The sequence below is a fragment of the Platalea leucorodia genome (genome assembly GCF_965183815.1).
Source record: "Platalea leucorodia genome assembly, chromosome: Z".
Classification (NCBI taxonomy): domain Eukaryota; kingdom Metazoa; phylum Chordata; class Aves; order Pelecaniformes; family Threskiornithidae; genus Platalea; species Platalea leucorodia.
In genome coordinates, this window is record NC_138858.1 from 4,919,317 (window position 1) to 4,942,394 (window position 23,078).

General features: G+C 50.7%; 1 protein-coding gene across 2 annotated transcripts; it reads left to right on the forward strand.

Moving 5' to 3' along the window:
* The first annotated feature begins 901 nt into the window (after positions 1-901).
* Positions 902-22,980, forward strand: PSTPIP2 (proline-serine-threonine phosphatase interacting protein 2). 2 transcript variants are annotated; one of them, XM_082336597.1, is made up of 15 exons: positions 902-973; positions 10,458-10,558; positions 12,786-12,863; positions 13,806-13,840; positions 14,948-15,054; positions 15,766-15,828; positions 16,291-16,389; positions 16,591-16,636; positions 17,018-17,097; positions 18,679-18,777; positions 19,285-19,381; positions 19,695-19,776; positions 20,814-20,848; positions 21,361-21,418; positions 21,790-22,980. In XM_082336597.1, the coding sequence occupies exons 1-14, from the start codon at positions 941-943 to the stop codon at positions 21,408-21,410; spliced, it is 1,005 nt and encodes a 334-aa protein (XP_082192723.1). In that variant the 5' UTR covers positions 902-940; the 3' UTR covers positions 21,411-21,418; positions 21,790-22,980. The 2 variants fall into 2 exon arrangements, with proteins under 2 accessions (XP_082192723.1, XP_082192722.1); XM_082336596.1 differs by having other exon boundaries at positions 21,793-22,980.
* The last annotated feature ends 98 nt before the right edge of the window (positions 22,981-23,078 follow it).

Genomic DNA, 23,078 nt, shown 5'->3' on the forward strand with positions numbered 1-23,078 from the left:
CCCAGCCTCGATCCATGCTGCTCTCTGCTGCTCGCTTTGGCTCTCAACCCCACTCGGGCTTATCTGCCTGTCCTAAAGCTCGCCTTTCCAGACCGGAGAAAACCTGGAAATTCATCCCAGGACTCGCACCTTGGAGTATTTGTGCGTTTGCAGCTAGGCAGATTCGATTCAGGTCTGAAAGATGTGACGCTACCTCTGCTGCCGGCGTAGGAACCGCAGGCACCAACGCCGAAAACAAAATCCGTGCAAACCTGCTTTCATCCGTATAAACCTCAGAAACGTTTGCGAAGTGGCGGCGGCCTCAGGTCACAGCTGGGCAGATTCATTTCTCTAAGTGGAAAATGCCTTTTTCACATCACCGGGCTGCTTTAGCTGCCCCCGTGTTGAAGCAGAGGCAGCACGTCAGGGCAGCGAGCGTGATTCAGGCTTTCCAGCACACAGCGTCCTCTCTCATCTGATTTTGTCTTTTTTAAGAACCGCTCCGAGGTCGCTCACCCAGCGTCTGGTCCCGGGCAGCGTCCCCTCATCAACTACCGATAAGAAGAGGATGGTGAAACCTTCCCAAAATGCTCCGGCCGCCCCTGGCCAGGCCGGTGGGGACGGTGCCGCAGGTCACAGGGGCGTGGCTGTGCAGCCGCCGGCCGCGATGCTCGCCCTCCGCTCCCTCTTTTCTTCCCAAAACCGATGGTGTTTGACCGTCACCAGTGGGTTTCTCCCCGCGATACCGTGCCTTGCGTCCTCGCCCATCTCCTCCACCTGCCGCGGGTCCCCAAACCCACGGAGCCCCAGGAACGCGTAGCGGAGCTCCACGAAGAAGGTGGGGTGGGTGTAGCCGTGGGGGGGGACGGGGTGGGGACACCACGACGTGGGGTGGGACCGGCCGGGTGGGGCGGGACGGGGCGGCACCGGGAGCGGTGGTGGCGACGGCGGCATCGGCATCATGCGGGAAGCGCGGTTCAGGGACCACTTCTGGGTGAGCGGGGACACGGTGGGACACGGGGGATCCAGCTGGAACCCGGGGGGGTGACAGCTGGAGGTGGGGGGTCGCAGCTGGGTCGGCGGGGGTCACCCTTCTCTGGTCAGAATGGGCTCCAACGCCGCCTTCGTGGTCCCAGGGTGCCTTTGCCGAAGGCTCTGAGCATCCCCGGCAGGCGCTGCCCGTCCACGCGTGCCCTGAGAGCCCTGGCTTTGCAACCTGCCCCGTGCAACCAAAATATGCCCCAGTGAGCTGCCGCTGCACTGCTGGAGAAAGGCAGTGCCGGGCTGAGGGTTTGATTACATTAATTAGTCACTGATGAACTACTTGGAGGCACCACGGCCAAAAAGGGTCCTTTAATGTCAAGCTAATCCTGGACTAGGAGCGAGTTCCTTGGTGTGCTGCTGCTAGCTGCTGAGAAAAAGCCACAGTTTGGGCAAACGTGCAATGTATTCTTTTGAGTCTGAGCTGTGCTTTTGGGAATGGAGAAGTACTGAATAGCCACTAATGTGCTGCAGGGCATTGGCTGTGGCTGCTCAGTTCCTCTTCTTGCGCGGGCCTTCGTTCCAGGTACGGGCAATCAGCAAACAAATTATGAAATTTTGGCTTTCGGGGCTGAAAATCCCCATCTGTGAACGGCAGCACTCAGGGTTTCCCAGACGATGCCTGGGAAGCAGCCCCCGTTTTGCAGGACTGGGCGAAGGTGCATGGGCCCCCAGAGGAGCGGGCGCCAGGTTTGGGGCTGCTGCGTGTTGTGGAATAAGAGGGGTAAATGCAGACCACTGGGCTCGCCCAGCATCGTTAGCATGTTATCTGGCATAGCGCTGTCAAATCTGTAAATCCCATATAGGTATTGTGCCTGGCTTGGAAAAGAAAGCCAGCTTTGTGTCTGGCAGCTGTTTCTCAGCTATTTGTTGCCCGAGAAATTTCCACGGCGCTCCCCTTGCTTTGCAAATGTGCAGGGATGCGAGGGTGGTGGCAGCATCCCCCGGCTGCGGAGAATAACCGTGATGCCAGGAGAGCTGAGCAGGCATGGTTTGTCGTGCTTCAGTGGCGCGTTGGATGAAGAAAAGGTCCTTGCTGCAGGGCTGGCTTCGGCTAGTGATGCCGGGTTTGTCCCTCTCCCGCTGTGGCGTGGTACTTTTTGAAGAAGGATCCTGCAGGAGGGGGCTTGATGGGAGAGAATATGGGGCAGGAGCTGCCCCAAGCCCCAACAGCGAGGAGGGGCTGGGACATTGCACGGGGTGCTCATGCCTGCCCGGTCCCTTTTATAGCAAACACGTCTATTTACTGAATAATCCTCTCGCTGAGCCTGAAACTATTGGTGTTGCCAGGGATTTTGCTTGGCTTTTTCCTTTACAAAGCCTGTGTGCTTCAACTTCCCCCGATCGACGTGCCTGGGGCAGGCAGCTGGGGCGGAGGTTGGATGGGAGCGTGATGGACGTGACTCAGCGGAGAGATCGAGGCCCTGCTGCGGTCGTTTGGCCCATGGAAAAGGCAGGTAGCACCCCAAGCAGTCTCCACACCACGTACCGGTGACTGTGCATCAGCTGCGAGGGCTGGGGAGGGAGTGGGGGAACGAGGGATGGGCAGAAAAAAAACAAATTTAGACGAGGTGCGGAGGGCTGCTTGTCTGCCTTTGGTTTGCTGTTAAGCGCTGTGAGAGAGCACAAACTTCCTCCTGCAATTTTTCCTCTTAAATTACTTTGCTTAAGTTAAAAAGGGAAGGAGAACTCTTCTTTGCCGAAGCAAATAATTTCAGCGTGGTCAGGACAGCCTGATGGGAAAGGGGAGATTTTGGGAGCGTCGCGGGGAGGGATGCTCCAATTGATGCGACGAAATCTAAAAAATAACCAAACCCCCAAAAGCTGAGCCATTTTTGGTATTGTAGCTTCCAGCTTCGAAATGTGGCGGGTTGTGAACGGCGACTGCCGAATTTCTTTGCGGTCATAAACTGCAGCCCCTCGGCTCTGCCAGCGCAGTGGGGCTGTGCCTCAAGCCTCATCTGGGGACCGATTTAGCTTTAAACCTTGGCAGTTCTGGTTTCTTTGGTGGGGGATGTGTGTGTCTGTCTTTTCCTGCACTGGAACCTGGCCCCTGCCAAAGTTCATGGTGTGATGCTCATGGTGCGCTGCGTTGTGAAAGCATGTTGCGAGTTTGCTCTCTGCACTTGAGTTTGCTCGTGCTCTTAGGTCTCAGCACAAGATGACAAATTCCCTTAAATAAAGGGGTTTGCTCTTTTGCATCCTGCCGCAGCTCAAGCTCACCCAGGGGCCCAAGTCCGGAGATGCCTGAAGCTGCACGTGAGGGCCAGCGTTGCCCTGAATGCTCCCTCCTGTAGCCTCTCCTGCCTGCAGCTGCCTGCGAAAGAGCTGTGCAAAAATAAAAATATGCCAAAGATCATGTTTGTTTCCTCTTGCTCCGCCTGTAGTGATTGCTGCAAGTTGAGCAAGTGTGGGGTTTTGTTTTAATTTGTTTTTGCAACCTGCTCTTCTTCTTTCACTCTACAAGGTCTCTTCTTTCACTTTAATAGTTTTCTTGGTACGTGCTTGTTTCTCCCCAAGCCTGCTCTTGCAGAGTATTTCAAGGAGCCCGACAGCAAAGCTTTGGGTCTCATCATTCGGTCCTTGTACGCACCTGTAAAACTATGTGGGGAAAAACAAAAATTATGATAATGCTAAAACACACTTTAAGTCTGATCTATTGCGTCACAGCTTGCAACCTGGGGAGTGGATGTGCAGTCACTTTGCTTTTAATGAGACCAAAGTAGTATTTCTGCTCTCTGCAGTGCGTTCCAGGGTGCGTTAAAAAGAAGCACTGGATAAAACTTTAAAACAATAACGCAAATGATGCTAAAGACTGAGAACTGCTGACTCTCACCGAGGTTGGTCTGGTCAAGCAATTTCTTAAAAGAAGACTTAAGTATCTAATCTTTTAGGCACTCTCAAATATTTACTTGTCATACCAAGAAAAAATGATGCTGCTAAAACAATCCATGGCTCAGGCAAGTCGTCTGCAGTAAAAGCTGCGCTGGTGTATTTAATTTCCTAACAAAGCATGTAGTAAAGTATCTGAAAACACTTATTTACCCTCCAACACATAGGAAAGAGCTATTGCATCTCTTTTTGCCATGGCAGAAATGAAGCATGGGGGCAAGGAAATGCTTTACCCCTTGCTGCAGGGCAATGGAGCGCCGGTGCCTGCAAAGGAACCCACTAGCATGATTTATAGATGGTATTTTGTCAGGGCTGTGACGAGCTGTATTTCTTCTTCATTGCCATGTTTTTTTTAGCCTTATGAGGCTGGCTGGGGATAAACTTTTTTCTGCATCCCCGCTGTTGGGGGACAGGGGAGGGCTGCCAGCCCCGGGCTCCTGCTTGTCCTTCTCTAAAGGGGGACTGGCGTGGCGGAGTTTATTTGCAGCAGTACGAAATCCTCATGTTGTCGTTTGAAAGGAACAAGGTGGGGTTTGTGGGAAGAAGTAATTGCATCGAGGCGGGACGGTCCATTGCTTTCTCTGTCTCTGGGATGAGCAGGGTAGATGTGTTGGCATAGCGGGGAGGAAACTTCAACTGGAAAATTATTAATCAAAAAGCTGCTTTTTGCAGGATGCGGTTCGCAGGTGGGTGAATTTGCAGCAAGTCCCTGCGATGAGTTTTGTCTGTCCTGTTGTATACACCCAGTTATGGGATGGGGAGGAACTGCAGCCTCTTGCAGCATCTCCTGCTCTCCTCACCCTGCTCCCTGCAGGCACCAGCACAAGCATTTTCTTGGTCTCAGCGACCTCAGCAGGACCCTGAGTGTTTTTGAGGCTGTATTGACTGCGAGGAGGAACAGCACAGCCATTTATTGTTGCATGGTGTTTCCGACTACTAAAATAGACATCCAGCTTCTGCTGTGTTTCTCTGAGCAGATTAGGCTGAGGAGAGATACTAAGAGCTCTGCATAAATGAAGATCTTTCAACTAATGGTCCGTGAGCAGTGCAGTTCCCCAAACCTTTCATTTTTGGGAAGGTTGGGACAGACTGCTGGAGGGCAGGAGGCTCTGCAGAGGGCCCTGGCCAGGCCGGGTCGATGGGCCCAGGCCACGGGGTGAGGGTCAGCAAGGCTCAGGGCCGGGTCCTGCCCTGGGGGCACAGCAACCCCAGGCACCGCTGCAGGCGTGGGGAGGAGCGGCTGGGAGCTGCCCGGCGGGAAAGGGCCTGGGGGTGCTGGTCGACAGCCGCTGGACATGAGCCAGCAGGGTGCCCAGGTGGCCAAGAGGGCCAGTGGCACCCTGGCTTGTATCAGGAACGGTGTGGCCAGCAGGAGCAGGGAGGTGACGGTGCCCCTGCGCTGGGCACTGGTGAGGCCGCCCCTCGAATGCTGTGCTCAGCGCTGGGCCCCGCACCCCAAGGCGGCCATGGAGGGGCTGGAGCGTGGCCAGAGCAGGGCAGCGAGGCTGGGGCAGGGGCTGGAGCACAAGGCTGGGGAGGAGCGGCTGGGGGAGCTGGGGGGGCTCAGCCTGGAGAAGAGGAGGCTGAGGGGAGCCCTCATCGCTCTCTGCAACGGCCTGAAAGGAGGCTGGAGCCGGGGGGGTCGGTCTCTGCTCCCCAGGAACAAGCGATGGGACGAGAGGGAACGGCCTCAAGCTGCGCCAGGGCAGGTTTGGGTTGGGTATTGGGAAAAACTTCTTCACCCAAAGGGCTGTCAGGGCCTGGCCCAGGCTGCCCAGGGCAGGGGCTGAGTCCCCATCCCTGGAGGTATTTAAAGAACGGGTAGATGTGGTGCTTAGGGACATGGTTTAGTGGTGGGCTTGGCAGTGCTGGGTTAACGGTTGGACTTGATGATCTTAAAGGTCTTTTCTAACGTAAGCGATTCCCTGATTCTATGATTCTGACATGCCATCGGCTTCATGTGTGTCTGGAGAGGGTTTTCCATGTAAAGTGGGGTAGAAGATGAAAATGTCAAGGTCAACAGCTTTCCTTTTAGCTGTTACTCACACAAGGTCATAACGTGATTTCAGATCCCCACTACAGCATTTTAGCCCCTCTTTTGGCTAAAAGTGCAAACAAAACTGAACGTATCATCACAACAAGCACACAAAGTCCTTCCCCTCATTGAGTCCGTTGGGCGGATGGCGCAAACCCGGGCGGTGCATTGGGAAGGAGGAGGCACGTCCTGCTGAGAAACATCATGGGCTTGAGAAACATCAGCTGCTGCTTTGTCACCTTGGAATCATCTGGTTTTAGTTTCCATGGGCTGTCCTCCAAACAGCACATGGGCTCAGAGCTATGCCCAGCAGGGAGGACCAGGACAACTGCGTGCTGCAGGGTGGGAGGAGAGATGCTTGTCCGCCTGCATCCCTCTGGTTGGGGAGGGCTTGGTGCAAATCCCCATCCTCCATACCTGTCTTTGTTTTTTTTGGTTTATTATATCTTTAAATCTTGTCCTCTGCCCCCATGGCTCTGTGCTCACCGTGTTGCCCTTCCTCTTTCATTGCTCCCTGCCAGCCCTGCCTTTGGGACGTCCCACGGGCAGTCACGCTGGTCCTTTTTATTCCTTCCGTGCCAACGTCTGCCCAGAAGGGTGCTGCGAAGGCTGGTTTTATGGCATACAACCCTGCCCAGCTCCTTCTGGGCCAAGAGCTCCCGCTGCCTGGAAGCACCTCCCATGTTTCATATAACAGCTTGCAGTGCAGAGGTCTGATCCAGCCTTGGGCACTTAGGAAATACATACCTGCTGGAATTAAATCCTTCTGCTGGAGGAGAAAGAGTGATAAAATAAAGAGCTTAGTGCACATTTTTGTGTCCCAGGCAGCAGAGCGGGATGCAGGAGCCTTCGGGTGCCCCCCAACAGGCAGCGATGTGGGTCTGACTGCTCTGTCCTGCCTGAACTTCCAGTGACTGATAGTTGTTCTCCACATCCATTTTATTTCTTTGAAACCAGGAAGTCAATTTAGGATGTTCCTGTGTTTTGCAACCGTCATGAAGAGTGACTTCAGTGCAAGCGTGTTTCCTTTTTCACAGACCCTATTAGCAAAGACGTGACACAAACTGAAAACTGGTTGTGGGTTTATCAGTAATAAGCACTTTTTGGAGGGACATTTGTGCTTTGTAAAGAAACAGAAAATGTTTTGGTTTCTGCTTAGGTCCTGTTCCACAGTCTTCTCTTCCCGTGCATGCTATGGATGGAGCAAAGCTGATCTGGGATACGCGGGGATTTCCTGAAGGTCCCACTCCACCAGACCTCTGCTTCACTTCTTGCTTTCTGGCCACTGACAATCAAGTCCTTGACTCCTTAGGGAAGTCCACATAATGAAATCCTTCATTTATCACATGTACCAGCCCTGTTCCTCCCCATTTTGTGCACCATGTACAAACTCCTGAGAAATCCCCTTCTTCTTAGAATCACGGAATACTTTAGGATGGAAGGGACTTTCAAAGGCCATCTAGTCCATCCCTCCTGCAATGGGCAGGGACATCTTCAACCAGATCAGGTTGCTCAGAGCCCCATCCAACCTGGCCTTGAATGTTTCCAAGGATGGGGCATCTACCACCTCTCTGGGCAACCCACTCCAGTGTTTCACCACCCTCATTATGAAAAATTTTTTCCTTGTGTTTAGTCTAAACCTCCCCTCTTTTAGTTTAAAACCATTACCCCTTGTCCTGTTGCAGCAGGCCTTGCTAAAAAGTCTGTTCCCATCTTTCTTCTAAGCCCCCTTTAAGTACTGAAAGGCCGCAATAAGGTCTCCCCGCAGCCTTCTCTTCTCCAGGCTGAACACCCCCAGCTCTCAGCCTGTCCTCACGGCAGAGGTGTCCCAGCCCTCGGATCATTTTTGTGTCCTCCCCTGGCCCCGCTCCAACAGCTCCATGTCCTTCCCGTGCTGAGGACCCCCGAGCTGGACGCGGGGCTCCAGGGGGGTCTCCCCAGAGGGAGCAGAGGGGCAGAATCCCCTCCCTCGCCCTGCTGGCCACGCTGCGGGGGATGCAGCTCGGGATACACTTGGCTTTCTGGGCTGCCAGAGCACATTGCCGGCTCATGGCCAGCTTTTTGTCTATCAGTACCCCAAGTCCTTCTCCTCAGGGCTGCTCTCCATCCCTTCATCCCCCAGCCTGTACTGGTACCAGGGGTTGCCCCAACCCAGGTGCAGGACCCTGCACTTGGCCTTGTTGAAGCTCATGAGGTTCACACAGGCCCACCTCTCCAGCCTGCCCAGGTCCTTCTGGATGGCATCCCGTCCCTCAGGCGTGTCAACTGCACCGCTCAGCTTGGTGTCATCTGCAAACTTGCTGAGGGTGCACTCGATCCTACTGTTTATGTCATTGATGAAGTTATTAAACAGTACTGGCCCCCGTATGGACCCCTGAGAGACACCACTTGCCACTGATCTCCATCTGGACACCGAGCCATTGACCACTACCCTCTGGATGTGACCATCCAGCCAATTCCTCATCCACCCAACAGTCCACCCATCAAATCCATATCTCTCCAATTTAGAGGGAAGGGTGTTGTGGGGTACCGTGTCAAAGGCCTTACAGAAGTCCAGATAGACGACATCCATAGCTCTGCCTTGTCCACTGATGTACTCACTCCACCACAGAAGCCCACTGGGTTGGTCAGGCAGGACTTGCCCTTGGTGAAGCTGTGCTGGCTGTCTCGAATCCCCTCCCTGTCCTCCATGTGCCTCAGCATAGCTTCTAGGAGGATCTGTTCCATGAGCTTCCCAGGCACAGAGGTAAGGCTCACAGGTCGGTAGTTCCCAGGGTCCTCCTTTCTACCCTTTTTAAAAATGAGTGCAATATTTCCCTTTTTCCAGTCCCCAGGGACTTCACCAGACTGCCATGACTTTTCAAATATCATGGCGAGTGGCTTGGCAACTACATCAGCCACTTCCCTCAGGACTCTGGGATGCACCTCGTCAGGACCCATAGGCTTACGTACATTCAGGTTCCTCAGGTGGTGGTGAACCTGATCTTCACTTACAGTGGGAGAAACTTTGCCCGCTGATCCCTGTCATATGGTTCATTGACTCAGGACTTCTCACTGACTCATTGACTTCTTCTGTGTCTGCTGCTGCCCACGCTTTCATGCCAGTTCTCTGTGTACTCTCATCCTGGCTTCAAACCATTTCCTGCATCTCTCCGTCCTGACATTATTTGTCTTCAAGGTTCTTAATAACTGTTTGTGGCTTTTGCTTCCTTTTCCTGAGTTTCATATCTGCTCCTACCATTGTTTCCTTTCTGCAGCCTCTTTCCCTATATTTTTTGCTCCCATTTATGCAACACCGACTGGTCCTCTTTGCAGAAGACAACAGGTAGCACCTTCTGCTCAGTTCCCTGCATCTCCTTCAGGCTTCTTCCAGAGAAGGAGAGCTCAGGGTCAGAGCATCTCTTTGTATTATCATAGCACTTAGGAGCCTTGCTTTTGGCCCAGGTCTCCAGGGTGGTAAATCCTCAACAGTCATAGGGCAAAAATCTATTTTTTGTCCTAAGGTGCTTCCAGGTATGGGTATGAGGAAAGAATGGGGTAGAGTTCGTCAACCTTCACCCTAGCCCATGTATCTTTTTTTTTTTTTTTTTTTTAATAAGGGTCAGCACAATATATGTTTTTAAGAAGTAGTTCGAAGGAAAGCACTGGTTCTTCAGAAGTCTATGGGAAGTGTGAGTGTCACGGCGGGGCTGAGAACCCTGGGTTGGAAGATGTGACTTGGCCCTGTGAGTGGTGGAGGCAGGATCTCTCCATGGCTGTGATGTTTTGTGGGGAGTGAAGAAGCTAGCCCTGTGTGATGTGTTGGAGTGCATACAGCAGTGGTGGGGGAGGACCTGGTACTTAGGGAAATGATCTTTGCAGTGGTGTTTTGAATTGATGTGAGTGGGAGAGGGTTGCTTTTCACAAGGCTAAAGAGAAGGCTGTTAAAGCAGCAGTCGTTGGGTGCATCCATACATTGCTGCGGAGGCAGTGAGGGGTCCATAGCTGAGCAATCCCATGCAGAAAGGTCTGCTAAATTCACCTCCAGCCCAGATGTAGGCTTACAGCCGGACATGAGGGTGATGGCCAGAATACTGCAGGTCAACACTAGCCAAGATCCATCTCCATGTCTGCAGAAACTGGGAGGAGCAGTAGTAAGATAGGCTGTATCTAGAGACTTGGAGGGGTTTTAGGGTTTGATTTCATTAAGTTAGAGCTGACAGCTAAGCTCGTAGGAGGAGATGCTGTGTGCTGTGGGGCCAGCTGTACTTAGGCCAGGGGGGAGCAATAGGATATGGTAGGACTGAGCTCTTCTGTTTTCTGAAAGTCACGGAAGTGCCTTGTCCCAGATTGCCGCCATTGTTTTCATTCTGGAGCCTCTCCCACCCCTAAAAGAAAAAGATCTTATTTCATAAAGAGGCACTTGCATGCTTGCTCCCAGCTGAGTCATCGCTTGTGCAAATGCCACTGGACGTGGCAGTGGCCACGGACTGCACTGACTGGGATGTGACTCCTGTTCTTGTGTTCTCAGAGCACGGATCTGACAAGCACAGTTGGCTACGACAGCATCATTCAACATCTGAATGATGGGAGGAAGAACTGCAAAGAGTTTGAAGACTTTTTGAAGGAAAGGTATGGAGCTGCCTCTGCAAACGGGTTGGGTTGAACCGGGGAAGTGAGGCCCTGGCACTGCTTCTACTCCTTGTATTCCTAGTTTGGTTTCTGTCACGTTTAACTGTCCACTATGTTAAAACACCTTTGATTTTTGACTGATGAGGAACTTGTTTTCTCACACTGTCCTTTCCTTGCACGGCTGGCGCTGTGGTATGAAGTCCTTGCCCAGGAATCCTCAGCTGCGAGGCAGTGATGGTGCCCAGGGCTTGATGCTCACATTTTGAACTGCTTGTTAAAAAGAAAGAGGAATCAGGAGCAGTTTAATAATTCAGTCTTAGATGTTGCCAGACATCTGTACCGATGTGTTTGCAGCTGTTAGTGGCCTGCCCAGGCCACACGCTCTCCCATGAGGTTCACCTTGCAGTTCAGCTTGCAGAAGATCAGGTGAAGACCTTGGTGCAGGAGAGGCACAGCTTTGTCCTGAATTTGTCTTTGTACATTATGGACAGCCCACAGATTTTATGTTAAAAAGAAGTAGTAGCATTAGATAGTGCATTTATTAATCAGAGGATGTGACCTAAGTAGAGGTTTTGTGGCTACAAAGGCAAACTGAGATGGTCTGGCCATGTATTTTGACTTTATGCTTCACCTGGTTAGCTACGGCCAAATACAGAGAGTGTTGCAGAACAACCCTGAATTAATGTAATTTTGCTATTGAGAACTGGAGAAAACAAACCTCTGAATACAAGACGTGGTACAAAACAGCCTGGAACAAATGTAATGGGGATGAAGAGGAGGAGAACCTGCAGTTAAAAGTGTCTAATACAGCTACAACTGACCAGGCTGTAATCCCATGTTCCAGGAAAATTTGGGCTTTCCAGCTGCTCAAGGAACCATCTTGTGACAACGGAGAGAGTGCAAGAAGCCTCCTCCACACCCTGTGTCCTGTTCCTCTTTGCTGTTGAAGCAGGTGTAGGTTCCTGCCGATGTCTCTAGCCAGGAGATTAGAGACTGGACCTGGACTTGCTACTGGCACCCTGCTCTGAACGTGGCCCAGTTCTCCACGTACAGCACAGCTGTTACATGGTCCCATCCATGGAGAACATGCCTCTTGGATTTGATGCTTTGTCTCAAAGGGAAGTTCATGGGAATATTCATAGAAAAAATATTCTATAGATGGAAAAAAAAAATCAATTTATAATCTTTATTTTTTCCATTTTCCTACAAGCTTTTGGAGTTTTTAAAGAATTAAGTTAGGTGAACCCCACTGCCAAACTCTAGAAATCAACAACACAGGCATCTGCATCTGCATTAGAAGTACAGGCATTTTAGGAAGCTGTTTATTTTATCCAGTAGACCTTCTAATGCAAGCCTCTAGCAGTACTTGTTTCTCTCTACTGACCGCAGACAGCTAGGTTGGCTTGCTCAGATGGAGATACCTACAGGTGACCAAGCAAGTCCAGCCCTGGTTGTCTGTACAGATTTCAAAGCAACTGCAGAAAGCTGGTTGTTCTTAGACTGCAACACATAGATTTTCTTTTCCTCTCCCTCCTTCTTCCAAGAGGGGAGGACAATACAATCTCTCAAAGGTGTTATTTATGTTACCTCACAAGATGTGGCCTCTTCCTCAGGTGTTCTCCCTTAGGACCAGAGATGGGCAGGGGAGAGTACCTATTGCCTCATTTTAAAAAGTGCTGAAGAGCTGAAATGGCCCAGCTGAGCTTTGGGGTGCGTGTACGGTGGCTGAGTGGTCTTTGAGGTGCCAACTCCCTTCTGTCACATTTGGTTTAAATCAGACTAATCATATTCAACAGTACTTTGTGTGGACGGGCCAACAAGACGCTGATGGCCGAGAAAGAGAAAATGTGATTACACAAGCCTTCTTCCCATAGGAAACTGAGCTAAAACCTACTCAGGTGACTCACCGGGCTGCATCTAGCCAGCAGCTGCACTGGCTGCTTAGTCCTCCATCTCCTGCGGAGGTGGTCCTTGCACCCATCGGCCATGGGGAAATGGGGAGGGCAACGCATCGGGACCACAGACACAGCAAAACAAAGTGTTCTCACTAGACAGGCTGTTGTGTAACTGCAACAAACAACAGTCTTCCTTCAGCCAACTGTCCACAGTTGGTTTACAGAAGGTCAGAAGGCAGAGAGGGTGTTAAGAGCAGGTCTTGGCCTCTGCTGCAAGCAAGTATCAGTTTCTGAAATGAGAACTTTTTCTCATTTCTCTCCTTCCTCAACAGGGCCATTATAGAAGAAAAATATGGCAAAGAGCTCATTAACTTGTCGAAAAAGAAGCCCTGCGGGCAGACAGAGCTGAAGTAAGTTCACATTCCTGTGTGTGTTTTGCTTTTATGAGTGTCCTTACTTGGAGCAACGAAGGAGGAGGAGAAGGAAGGAGGCTGTGAGAGACAAAACAGTGTTGAAATGTGATTGGGACGCTACCAGAAGATGATCTGAAATTGGTCTTGTGAATGAACGGTGCACAGTTGGGTTGGCCTTTGCCAATAAATGAGTTGGACTCCACCAAGTTCCCACCAGCTGTAGACTAGCCAAAGCACCATAGGTGCTCAAGCGAGATGTGGGCTGGCGGTTCAGCAGAGCATCATGAGACCTTGGGTCTGCCCTTGGGTGTTTTTGTGACCAGAGGGAAGTACAGGTACTTCCTTGACTCAAACGATGCAAATCTTCAAAGGCCAGAGAGCTACCACCCCACAGGGGTGCTGTGGCTGCTGCGGCTGGCTCCACAAGTGGGTCTCCATTTCCCCAGTGACCCTTGGCACCTTCTGCTTCCTGCTTTGTTTCTGTATTTTATACATGCCTGGTCTGATATTCTCTGATCATTTATTTACAGTTTTATATTGAAGTGTCACTTAAAATGTTTCTGAAATCTTTGTTGTACAATATTAATAGGGAGAAGAGTTCCCTACATTTCCAACCACTGGCCAATGCACCACGTAGGTGTTCATATGTCCCAAATGATACTTTTAAGAGGTTGCCTGAAATATTTTGTCATGAAAGTCAGGATTTTTAACAGCATCCAATGTTCATAAAGTTGTAAAGTTGATCTCAAACCAAGTGAGCTGTGTTATACTTGCCAAGAGGGAAAAAGACAGAGGTGTAAAGAGGGTAAATAAACCTACTTTGAGCTGCTTTGGCTGGCATCGAGTGAGGGACTTGCTATCTGTTTTGGGAGAGGTGCTTTGCTGATGCCTGCACCTGGCCATGCTTTCCCACTCTTTAATGCTCTGCCTGTTTTTCAGCACGCTGAAGAGATCTCTGGATGTTTTCAAGCAACGTAAGTAATTCTTCTTCATGTTTGTCAGGACACTGGGCAGCACCAAAGCCTGCAAAACTGCTTGGGAAGAAAACAGCAGAGAAACCTCCAAAACAGTGTGATCTTGGGGTCAGGCACAGGCTGTCCTCCTGGCCAGGCTCATTCCAGCGCCTGGGGTTTGGACTGGTCTCCCACCCATTCCAGGGCACGGGTGGGAGAGGAGACCCACAGGGTGTTCCCCTGGGGATCTCTTGGGCTTTCAGGGCTGTCTGCAGCTCAGAGGTCGTGCTTGCATTCTGCATCAGAAGAGGTGCATGGGGAGCTCAGCTGGAGTTTGCTGGAGTGTCTCACCTTGCCCTCTTCACACACATATGCAGTAATCAGAGCATCTAAAAGACGATGCTTTGGCCACCTTATATTGTCCCTTCATTGCTCCGTGTCACTGCCCGCTGGGCTACACGCAGCCAGCATCCCTACCCTGAGGGCTAGTACTCTGCTATCCCGTGCTGAGTCCACCCTCCACCCCAGCCAGGTTTGTCTGCTGCCCTGTACCTTGTTGGACCTCCCTAATGAGGCTCTGGTGTCACAGCAGCTGACGATTAATACCTGTGGGTTTGAAACAGCTCTGGGGGTTGAATTGTGAGCTACAGTTTGGCTTAGCTCCCTTGATAAGCTTGCTGAGGTGGTGTTTTGCGGTATGGCTGCTCATCTTCAGCAAGATAAGCCTGCGATATTTTTTTTTAGCATTAGTTTTTCTGTGCCCCAAGTTGGTTGCCTGCTAGTCTGGGGCAACGCTTCCTTCGGGCAGCTGCTTCAGGGTGTGATGTGATGAAACATGCCTGAATTCATCTGGATGTGGGGCAGGTGTGGCTGTTCTTGTTTGAATAACTTCTCTTGATATGAGTTTTCTTAAAATGAAGGGCAGGCCCCAGCAGGACTGATCCTGAATAGGTCCTCACATAGCTCCTTGGAGGTTGCTTCAAAAGTGCTGCTGGTTTTATGGGTTTCTGCAAGGGGATGTATGATATGGGATCTCTGAGTCAGTTTGACGTCAGCTACAGCAGTTGACTTGAGCAACAGTCTTCTTAGGAATATATATTACATGTATTTAATTTTTTTTCTTTGCAGAGATAGACAATGTGGGGCAAGGTCACATCCAGCTGGCACAAACCCTTCGGGAGGAAGCAAAGAAAATGGAGGACTTCAGGGAAAAGCAAAAACTGCATCGGAAAAAGGTCAGGCGCCACAGGAGCACGTGCCTTCGCTGCAGGGTGTTGATCGTGCCACAGCGACAGGCTGCTCCCGGCTGGTGTCACCTGCCGTGCCCCAGTCCCCTCCACGGCCCCGGTGCCTGCCGCTGCCAGGAAATCCTGAGCTCCTTCCTATGTGTTGCAACCGTGTTGGTGAGCTGCACCGCAGCCTCCAACTTCCTTCTTCTCACTGCCATGTCTTCTCATTTGGGCGCCTGTTGGGGCCAGCTATAGCAGGGCCTCAGCTCCGGGGATGCCAGCCTCAACCAGGAATGTTTTTAAAACATATATATAGTGCTGTGTGGTCTCCATAGGGTCTGCTGAAATTGGCAAGCCTCTTAACTTCTTCTGGCTTGAGATTCCTTTGTCTGGAAAATGAGGGAAAACTGCTAGCACCAGGGGTTGGTTTGGACCTAGCAGAGGGGAGTGGGCTTCCCAATTTTGCCAGACCCTATGGAGATGACACAGTAATATATATATATCGCTAGGATTTCATTTGTAGAGCTCCTTTGCACGCACAAGTGGAGGCTTAGATAGAAGCACAAAAGATGGGTTTTGTGAAGATGCTTTGGGTGGATGAAGGTCCTTAAACCCATCTCAATCTGGTCCATGCCTCTTTCTCTCCTAAGTCACGTAGTCCATCCTGAAGCTTCAATGGTCAGTGATGTGCTGACTCTGGGTCTGTTGTCTTCACAGATAGAGCTGATAATGGAGGCGATTCACAAAAACAGGAATTTGCAGTACAAGAAGACCATGGAGGTAAAGCAAATGTGCTGCTGTTTCTTGCCATATGGGTTAATATTGCTAACACGCACACGCACAGCACTGGGGCAGACTTACATGCAAGGGTCTTCCTCCTCTGCTGCAACTCTTGATGTTGTGTCTGCATGAGTGGTATGCACAGTGTGCTCAGAAAAACTGGAGTACACCAGGGACATGGCTGGTGGTAGCCTTGCAGGGTTGGACACGAGTGATTTAGATGTCATGGACTCAATTGCCATGAGCATTTCATCCCAAACAAAGAGCAGCTTGTCTTGTGAGGTTGGTTTTGCCCAAGCAGTAGGGCATCTGGGGCCTTGTGTGCCATCCCCTGCTCTGCTGGCAGCCTGCAGCCACCTCTTTACTCGTAGGCTGTGCTCTCCTCCAAAGCCTCCCATGTGAGCTGTATTTGCTTCTCATTGCTTGCTGACACGCTCCTGCCCCATTTGGTGACTCTCTTAGGCCAAGCGGCTCTATGAGCAGCGCTGCAGGGATAAGGACGAGGCGGAACAGGCTGTGCACCGCAATGCAAACCTGGTGACACAGAAGCAACAGGAGAAGGTACGGAGAGGCGGGTGGTCATGGGGCAGGGGGAGAAAGGGGTGCTTCTTCTTGCAGCTCTCCTGCCCCATGGCTGTCCTCCCAGCTCTGGGTTTTGGGGTGAGACGGGAGGGCTGGTGATGTTCCCCAGTTGGGCTGCAGTGCCGTTGGTGATGCACCAGGGCTCTCCTCTACCTTTCTTCTCTCTCCCATTTTTGGCAGCTGTTCCTGAAGCTTGCTCAGACGAAATCAGCTCTGGAGGACTCTGGTGAGCATGGAAATGCAGTGTTTGGAGGGCGAGGGAAGCATTTCCCAGGGCAGGGTGGTTGCGAAGCCATGGGCAAGCTCTAGCTCCTTGGGTCAGGCACGGCTCCTCAGAAACATATGCCCAACATACCGGAGGTGGGCACTGCCCTGGAGAAGCCTGCATGGCCCCACCAAGGCTGCTCCCACCATTTCCCCGTGGCAGGACCCTCCGCCTTGCTGTGCGGCTCTGCGCCCCCTTGCAGTGCCCACCCACAGCCAAGCTCACACATTACTGCTGCTTTCTCCCTGACATCTCAGCCATTTCAGGCTTCACATATTACCTTCTAGCGAAGGGGTTTTTTTAATTAATGTTAATCAGATGACAATGTGATTTCTCTCGCAGACAGAAGTTACCAGCAGAATGTTACCACACTGGAGAAGATCCGGGAAGAATGGCAGAAAGAGCACATCAAAGCTTGCGAGGTAAATGCCCCAAAACACCTTCACGCAGCAGCATGGTCCTCTGGATGTCCATCCCTCACTGCAGGGGTCAGGGATGGCGCAGACTTGCCTTCTCTGTATTCCCCTGGCAGTGAAGCAGCAGGATGTGTTGCAGTTAACCCTGTGTGTGTCTCATGCTCGGCTTCTGGATTCAAGGTCTCACTACTTCAAGGTTTCCACTATTTTTTATTTTTATTTTTTTCTTCCACCACCTTTAAAAATTGACAGAGTCAAAGCAGTGACATTTTTGCTCATTACCTGCTTGCACATTTGATGTGGCTGTCGTCTTGAACAGCCACGGCCACCTCTGCGTACTCAGCAACACAAGGCCAATATGTCCTACAGCCACACCACCACCTAGCAGACTCTATCTGAAACTCCGAAAGACTTTAAACGGCTTTGCAGCAGAGGCTGGTGGCAGGCTGGGGATGCAGACTGGGTGAAGCCATCTCCTCTGTGTGCTAGAAGCCCTTCACCTTGTATCTCACAGACCATGCGCTAGTGTGGGAACCCCCTCTGAGCGCTTGTATCAGCCTAAGCCGACTCTTTCACAGCACAGTGGTCTAGCAAGCACGTACTGGGGAAGTCCAGAGCTGGTGGCAAGAGGACCTTGCAGCTGCTGTGCTGCTGACCTCTGTCTTGCAGCTGCCTGTGATCTGTGACCGAGGGATGGACAGGGATTGCAGAGATCGAAGTTTTATCCCAGGTCTTCTGCAAGCTTGCAAACAGCCTTCCCATTCCCAGCTGTGCCAATCCCTTCCCAAGCTACCTCTCATCAGGCCTCTATTTTACTTTTTCCTTTTGAAATAGAATTTGCTGTCTGTTTTGTGTGGCGTGGGTCGGTGTCTCAGGGCTGGTGTGCTTTTGATGTCTGGGGTCTCTGGAAGCCTCTCTGATGGTGGGGCATGGAAAGCAGTAGTTTCACTTCCACAGATGGATCACGTGGAGGTTCTCCCCTCAGTGTGGTGCAAAGGCCAAAACTGATAACAAGTGTATATGTACACTTGGAATGAAAAAATCTTTCACGGAAATGTGTAAAGGCACATGGAATTGAGGCATACCAGACAGCAGATTTCAAAAGACTTGGGTTTAAATCTGCTTGGAAAAGGGCTGGGCAGGAGAGAGGGAGAAGCGCAGCCAGTCAATGCACCTCTATTTTCACACGTCCCCAGTGCTTTTTTATTGCTCCATACCTGTGGGAGGAAAGCGAGTTGCGACCGCAGGACCACGGCGTCCCTAGGGAATACGCACTGCCTTTAGAAGCTGGCTTGGTCTCCCCAGAGGGAGCAGTGTGCCGGGTGACCCCTTCCACATCGGTCCTGCAGACCTTCCCAAGCTTAACACTCATCTTTGAAACACCTGGTTGCGTAGAGGGATGATTTCTCCTCTGGACGAGCTGGAGGACTTGTGGTTTCCATGTCTCCTGCAGGAGGCCACCACCACCTGTGCCTCACGAAGGACAGTCATCTTTGTAGTGGCACTTGGGGATGAGAAACATTCAGGATAAAAGACATTTGCTCTCATTTTAAAGACGTTAGGGTTATTTTGTCTGTGTCGTTACAGTTCTTTGAGACTCAGGAGTGCGAGCGCATCAACTACTTCCGCAATGCGCTCTGGCTTCATGTCAACCAGCTCTCCCAGGACTGCGTCCAGAATGATGAGGTACGTCAAATGAAAGTCTTCATTTTTCTGTTTGGAAAGCAAAGCCCAGTTTGATTTTCTGTGCACTGAGGTGTGTTATGTCTTAGTTGGGCTGTGGCCTTTGATCGGCCACCAGACACCAGCATGAGTGTGCGGGCAGAAGGTTTTGGCCAGAGCTCTTGCAGATGAGGTTGCCTCTGGGATACCCATGTTTTTTGAGGGTGGTGAAGCACTGGCTCAGGTTGCCCAGAGAGGTGGTAGATGCCCCATCCCTGGTAACATTCAAGGCCAGGCTGGACGGGGCTCTGAGCAACCTGATCTGGTTGAAGATGTCCCTGCTCATTGCAGGGGCGTTGGACTTTGAAGGTCCCTTCCCACCCAAACCATTCTATGATTCTACGATTCTGTGATTCTATGATTCCCCTACCATTGACCCTTGTTTCCTGGCTTTCACCCCAGTAAACAACTGGAAAAAGCCCTCGTTTTTTGACCTGATGTATAGAAATGCTTTTTATTTCCCTTTTGCAGAAATATGAGGAAATCCGCAAGAGTTTAGAAATGTGCAGCATTGAGAAGGATATTGATTTTTTTGTGAATTTACGCAAAACTGGAAGTTTGGCTCCAGGTAAGAGTTCAGTACAATCTCACAAAGTAGTGCTCACTTCCTTATACCTCTCATGGAGCTGCTGCTCTGATCAGCATCAGTTTGGATGCAAAAAACATTGATTTTGCAACACCCCTCCTTTCATTCACTGGCATGCAGCACTGGTCTCTGCCACTTATTACCAGCCCTTGAAGATAATCTCCCCTTTCTGTAACTTTTAATTTCCTGATCAGGCATTTTCCCAGAGAGAGGAAAGACTTAGCAGCTGAATGTTGGTGTTGACAAGTAGTTTATGCTTATAAAAGGTCTGTACTTTACTGTTAACTTGTCCTAGCTCCTGTTGTTTATGAAAACTACTATAATGCACAGAGAAATGCAACTCCTGTGAGAAGTCCGGCTCCTGCACCTATAGCGAGGTAAGGGACATACCAAGTACAATTGCAGTTGCTATTGCAAATGATGCTCTCCCCCCAGAAGAGCATATTTTGTTGCTTTCAGTCTTTTGGAGGCTTGACTTGTGAGCATTAGAGGAAAATATTTCCCATGCTATGTAGTCCATCACTCTCCACAGCAGGAGTTATGCCAATGTGCTGCCTATTATAAGCTCTTCAAGGACCCCCTCAATCCCAGTCAGAGGTTTTTGCTCCCCCTTTTGGGGTCATTTCTCTCTTCTCATGGGTGGGAATATTATTCTGAAAGTGCTTGTGGTGAAGGTGAGCTCATTTTTTCTTGTGCCAAGCCTCTTCCAGAAGTCCTTTGCATTGAGGTGAGTGGCTGTGGTACTCAGACAGCAGAAAAGCAAGGCAGTTTCATGTCTTGTTCTCTCTGGGAACAATCTGAGCTCCCTTTTAGAGCAGCCTTTGATGCCAAAATGGAACCTTCTGGGGTTCCCTGGATGGTTCTCCATGTGGTCTGTCTATCTGAGGAGAGAGAGATCAGTTAAAAGTGTGTGTGAGTAGAGGGAGGAACAGCAGAGCCGAATTCACTCCTCTGGGACAGAAGCTGGGCAGGGAGGACAGTGTGAAGGATGCTTCTGCCGGGGGGAAGATGAGGATTCAGGGCCAAAGACTCTTGCTAAAGGCGAGTGCACCATTTTGGCTGTCACGTCAGATGAGTCATGGCCAATTATGGCTTACTGATGCCTCACTCTGGGCAAAGGCATGAAAGAAGGCATGCCCCAAGGCCCACTTCTGAATGTTTCCCCACCTTAGTGCTTTCTGGTTACTTTTTCCTCTTGCCCACTGTATCAGCTTCAATTCCCGTGTTTGCCACGCAGGCTGTCGGTGGTGAGCCCACCATGACGTACCTTGGTACCAGGTCTCCATAAAGCCCAGGCTGGCCAAACCTCTTGCCCTCCCACCAGCTCTGGGAGGGCAGCTGGGGAGCGCAGAGCCAGGGCAACAGGAGTCCTGTAGCCATGCAAATCCTCAGCTCTGTGTTTCCTTCTGTGCAGGAGGGGACCTCTACCCACCCCAACCAGTGCGCCAGGTGAGTTACTTGCTTTATGGGGTTTCTGGCCCCACAGAGGAACTCTCTGCTCTTGCTCCTTCCCATCAGATCATGAGCTTTAGCTCTCTAAAGGGACTGCTTTAGGTGAAGCTCCTGCTCTAAGTCTGGTCCCTGCTGAAAGATGCTGGGAAGGTGGGCGCTGACTTTGCAGGCCAGGTTTCACCCAGGAAGAGTTCTGATCAAAGCCCTGCGTGTAGGCATTTCTGAAGCTTAAGGATGTCTCTGCAGTTTAGGCCCTTCTCTGCTTCAGCAGCATGAGCTGTATCATTCCCAGTGCCACTTTCGTGACGGGATACTGCAGCAGGACTCGGTAAAATGAGGTCCTGCTTCAGCTCTTGGGCAATATCAAGTCATCTCTTGGAGTCTCATTGCCCCCTACCTCCCATCCCTTTAACACGGGTGGCTAGCACATGGTGTTTCTGTCCTGCGTAAAGTCTCGTAATGAGTGCTTCTCATGAGCAGACCTAATTTTTTTGTGCTCTTTGTTTCAGGTGAGCCTGATTATGCCACAGTTGACGGCTACAGCTTGATACATCATTAACAGCCACAGTAAGTACTCACATTTGATGAAGAAAGGGTTTACTGTGAGATGCAGCTACACAGAGGAGGGACAGTGGAGAAAGAAAGGCCACCGGTTAAGGGATGACATTTTGAGGTGACCAACTGGGCGTGATGATCGTGTCAGCCCTCCCACCATTTGTCTGAGCTAGAGCTGTGGTTTAGATGCTGTTGATCCTGTTCTGTAGGTTCTCTAGGCAGAAGACACTGTTGGTCTGGCCAGCGTGGCAGACGTGGTGTTTCCAGTTATTCCCAGCCACACAGAGCTGAAGCGCTTCTCTGTTTTAAGAAAGTATTTGAGGACTCTGATAATTATTTGCACATTGAGAAAGTACCTACTAAAAATCTGTGCCTTTGATCAGCAGACTCCTTGGATGGATATTCCATCTTCACACTCAAGAAGAAAAGGAATATTAGCAATGGACCTGGACAAGGGGAGATCTTCTGTGTCGGAGGAAGTTTTTTATTCGAAATTCTTCTAAAGTGCAGCCCTCTGGGAGAAGCTGGAGCCTCCCACGCTGCAGATAACTAGAGAAGCCATATGTGCTGAGGGGAGCGTTGCGATGCTTTGGGCACACTGGCTTGTGTTCAGGGCATACGTATCCCACTCAGATCTCAGGTTACACTTTTGCCTGTTTCTAGTCTTTCATTAATGGGGATTAAACTTGTAATTTAGATTTAATTTCAGTCATGTCTCTCAGGGAGCTTACTTAGAGGAGCACCAACCATGGAGAAGACCATGGGTCTGGCTTAGCTGTAGATGTGCTCCAGGCTTAAGCGCTGATACTGAAAGCTTATTTGCATCTTGCTTCGTGCAGCAGTCCTGGCGAGAGGCTGTGCCACCACAAACCTGCTGAGACGTCCTGCACCCTACAGTGTTGTGGAGGATCTGAGGGAAGTTGGTCAGCTCTTCCAGCCGCCTTTCCAATGAGGGGATAGCATTTTTTTTAGGCTCATGGTATAGCTTGTCCCTGGTAGGCTCTGGAGACTCCCATTTGATTAACTTCTGGCAGTCCCTGAACTGGGACTCATTCTAGCTGTGCACCACTGGAAACAACCTGTTGGCCTGGAGTCATGAAACTAGTTTTCTGACCAGGTCTCCTCAAAGTTCATGCCCTTTTTGTTACCGTATATATGATTATGGCTTTGATTCAGAAGCTCACGTGCCTCAGGGCTGCTGGTCTCTCTGAAGTCCCTGTGTTCGGTGTTGCTTAACAGCTCCTCCGTGCCTTACGACACCGGACACGGGGACACAGGACATGGGGACAAGCACACAGTTCAGCTGTCTAAACCTGGTGCCAGGTGACCAACCTCGGAGCAACAGGAGTTGCTAGTTGTATGAGGTTCTTCAAGTTGAATCTGTGTGACTTCAGTGTGTGCCTAAGCGCACCCGTCCCCGGGGCTTTCACTGTATTTCCTTGTGCGGTGATCACAGTGAGCTTTAACATCTGTCCTGCTGCATTATAATGCACTGTGCAAAGTGTGCATGTCAAGGAACCAGTTGTCCTATTTTATTTCTGACAGACCAAGTGTACAAACATTCTTCTGAAAGAGCCTGCTGTAGTCGTAGTTCTTTAAATACATATTCTAAAAATAAGTTTTGAGGCTTCTGTGCTGGATATGTTTTTTTTTTTTTTTTTTTTTTCAAAGG

Coding starts and splice junctions, on each gene's coding strand:
- PSTPIP2 (XM_082336597.1), top strand. CDS start 941: ATGCGGGAAGCGCGGTTCAGGGACCACTTCTGG. Junction 15,055..15,765: donor AAAAACTGCATCGGAAAAAG/GTCAGGCGCCAC, acceptor TTGTCTTCACAG/ATAGAGCTGATAATGGAGGC. Junction 16,390..16,590: donor CACAGAAGCAACAGGAGAAG/GTACGGAGAGGC, acceptor CATTTTTGGCAG/CTGTTCCTGAAGCTTGCTCA.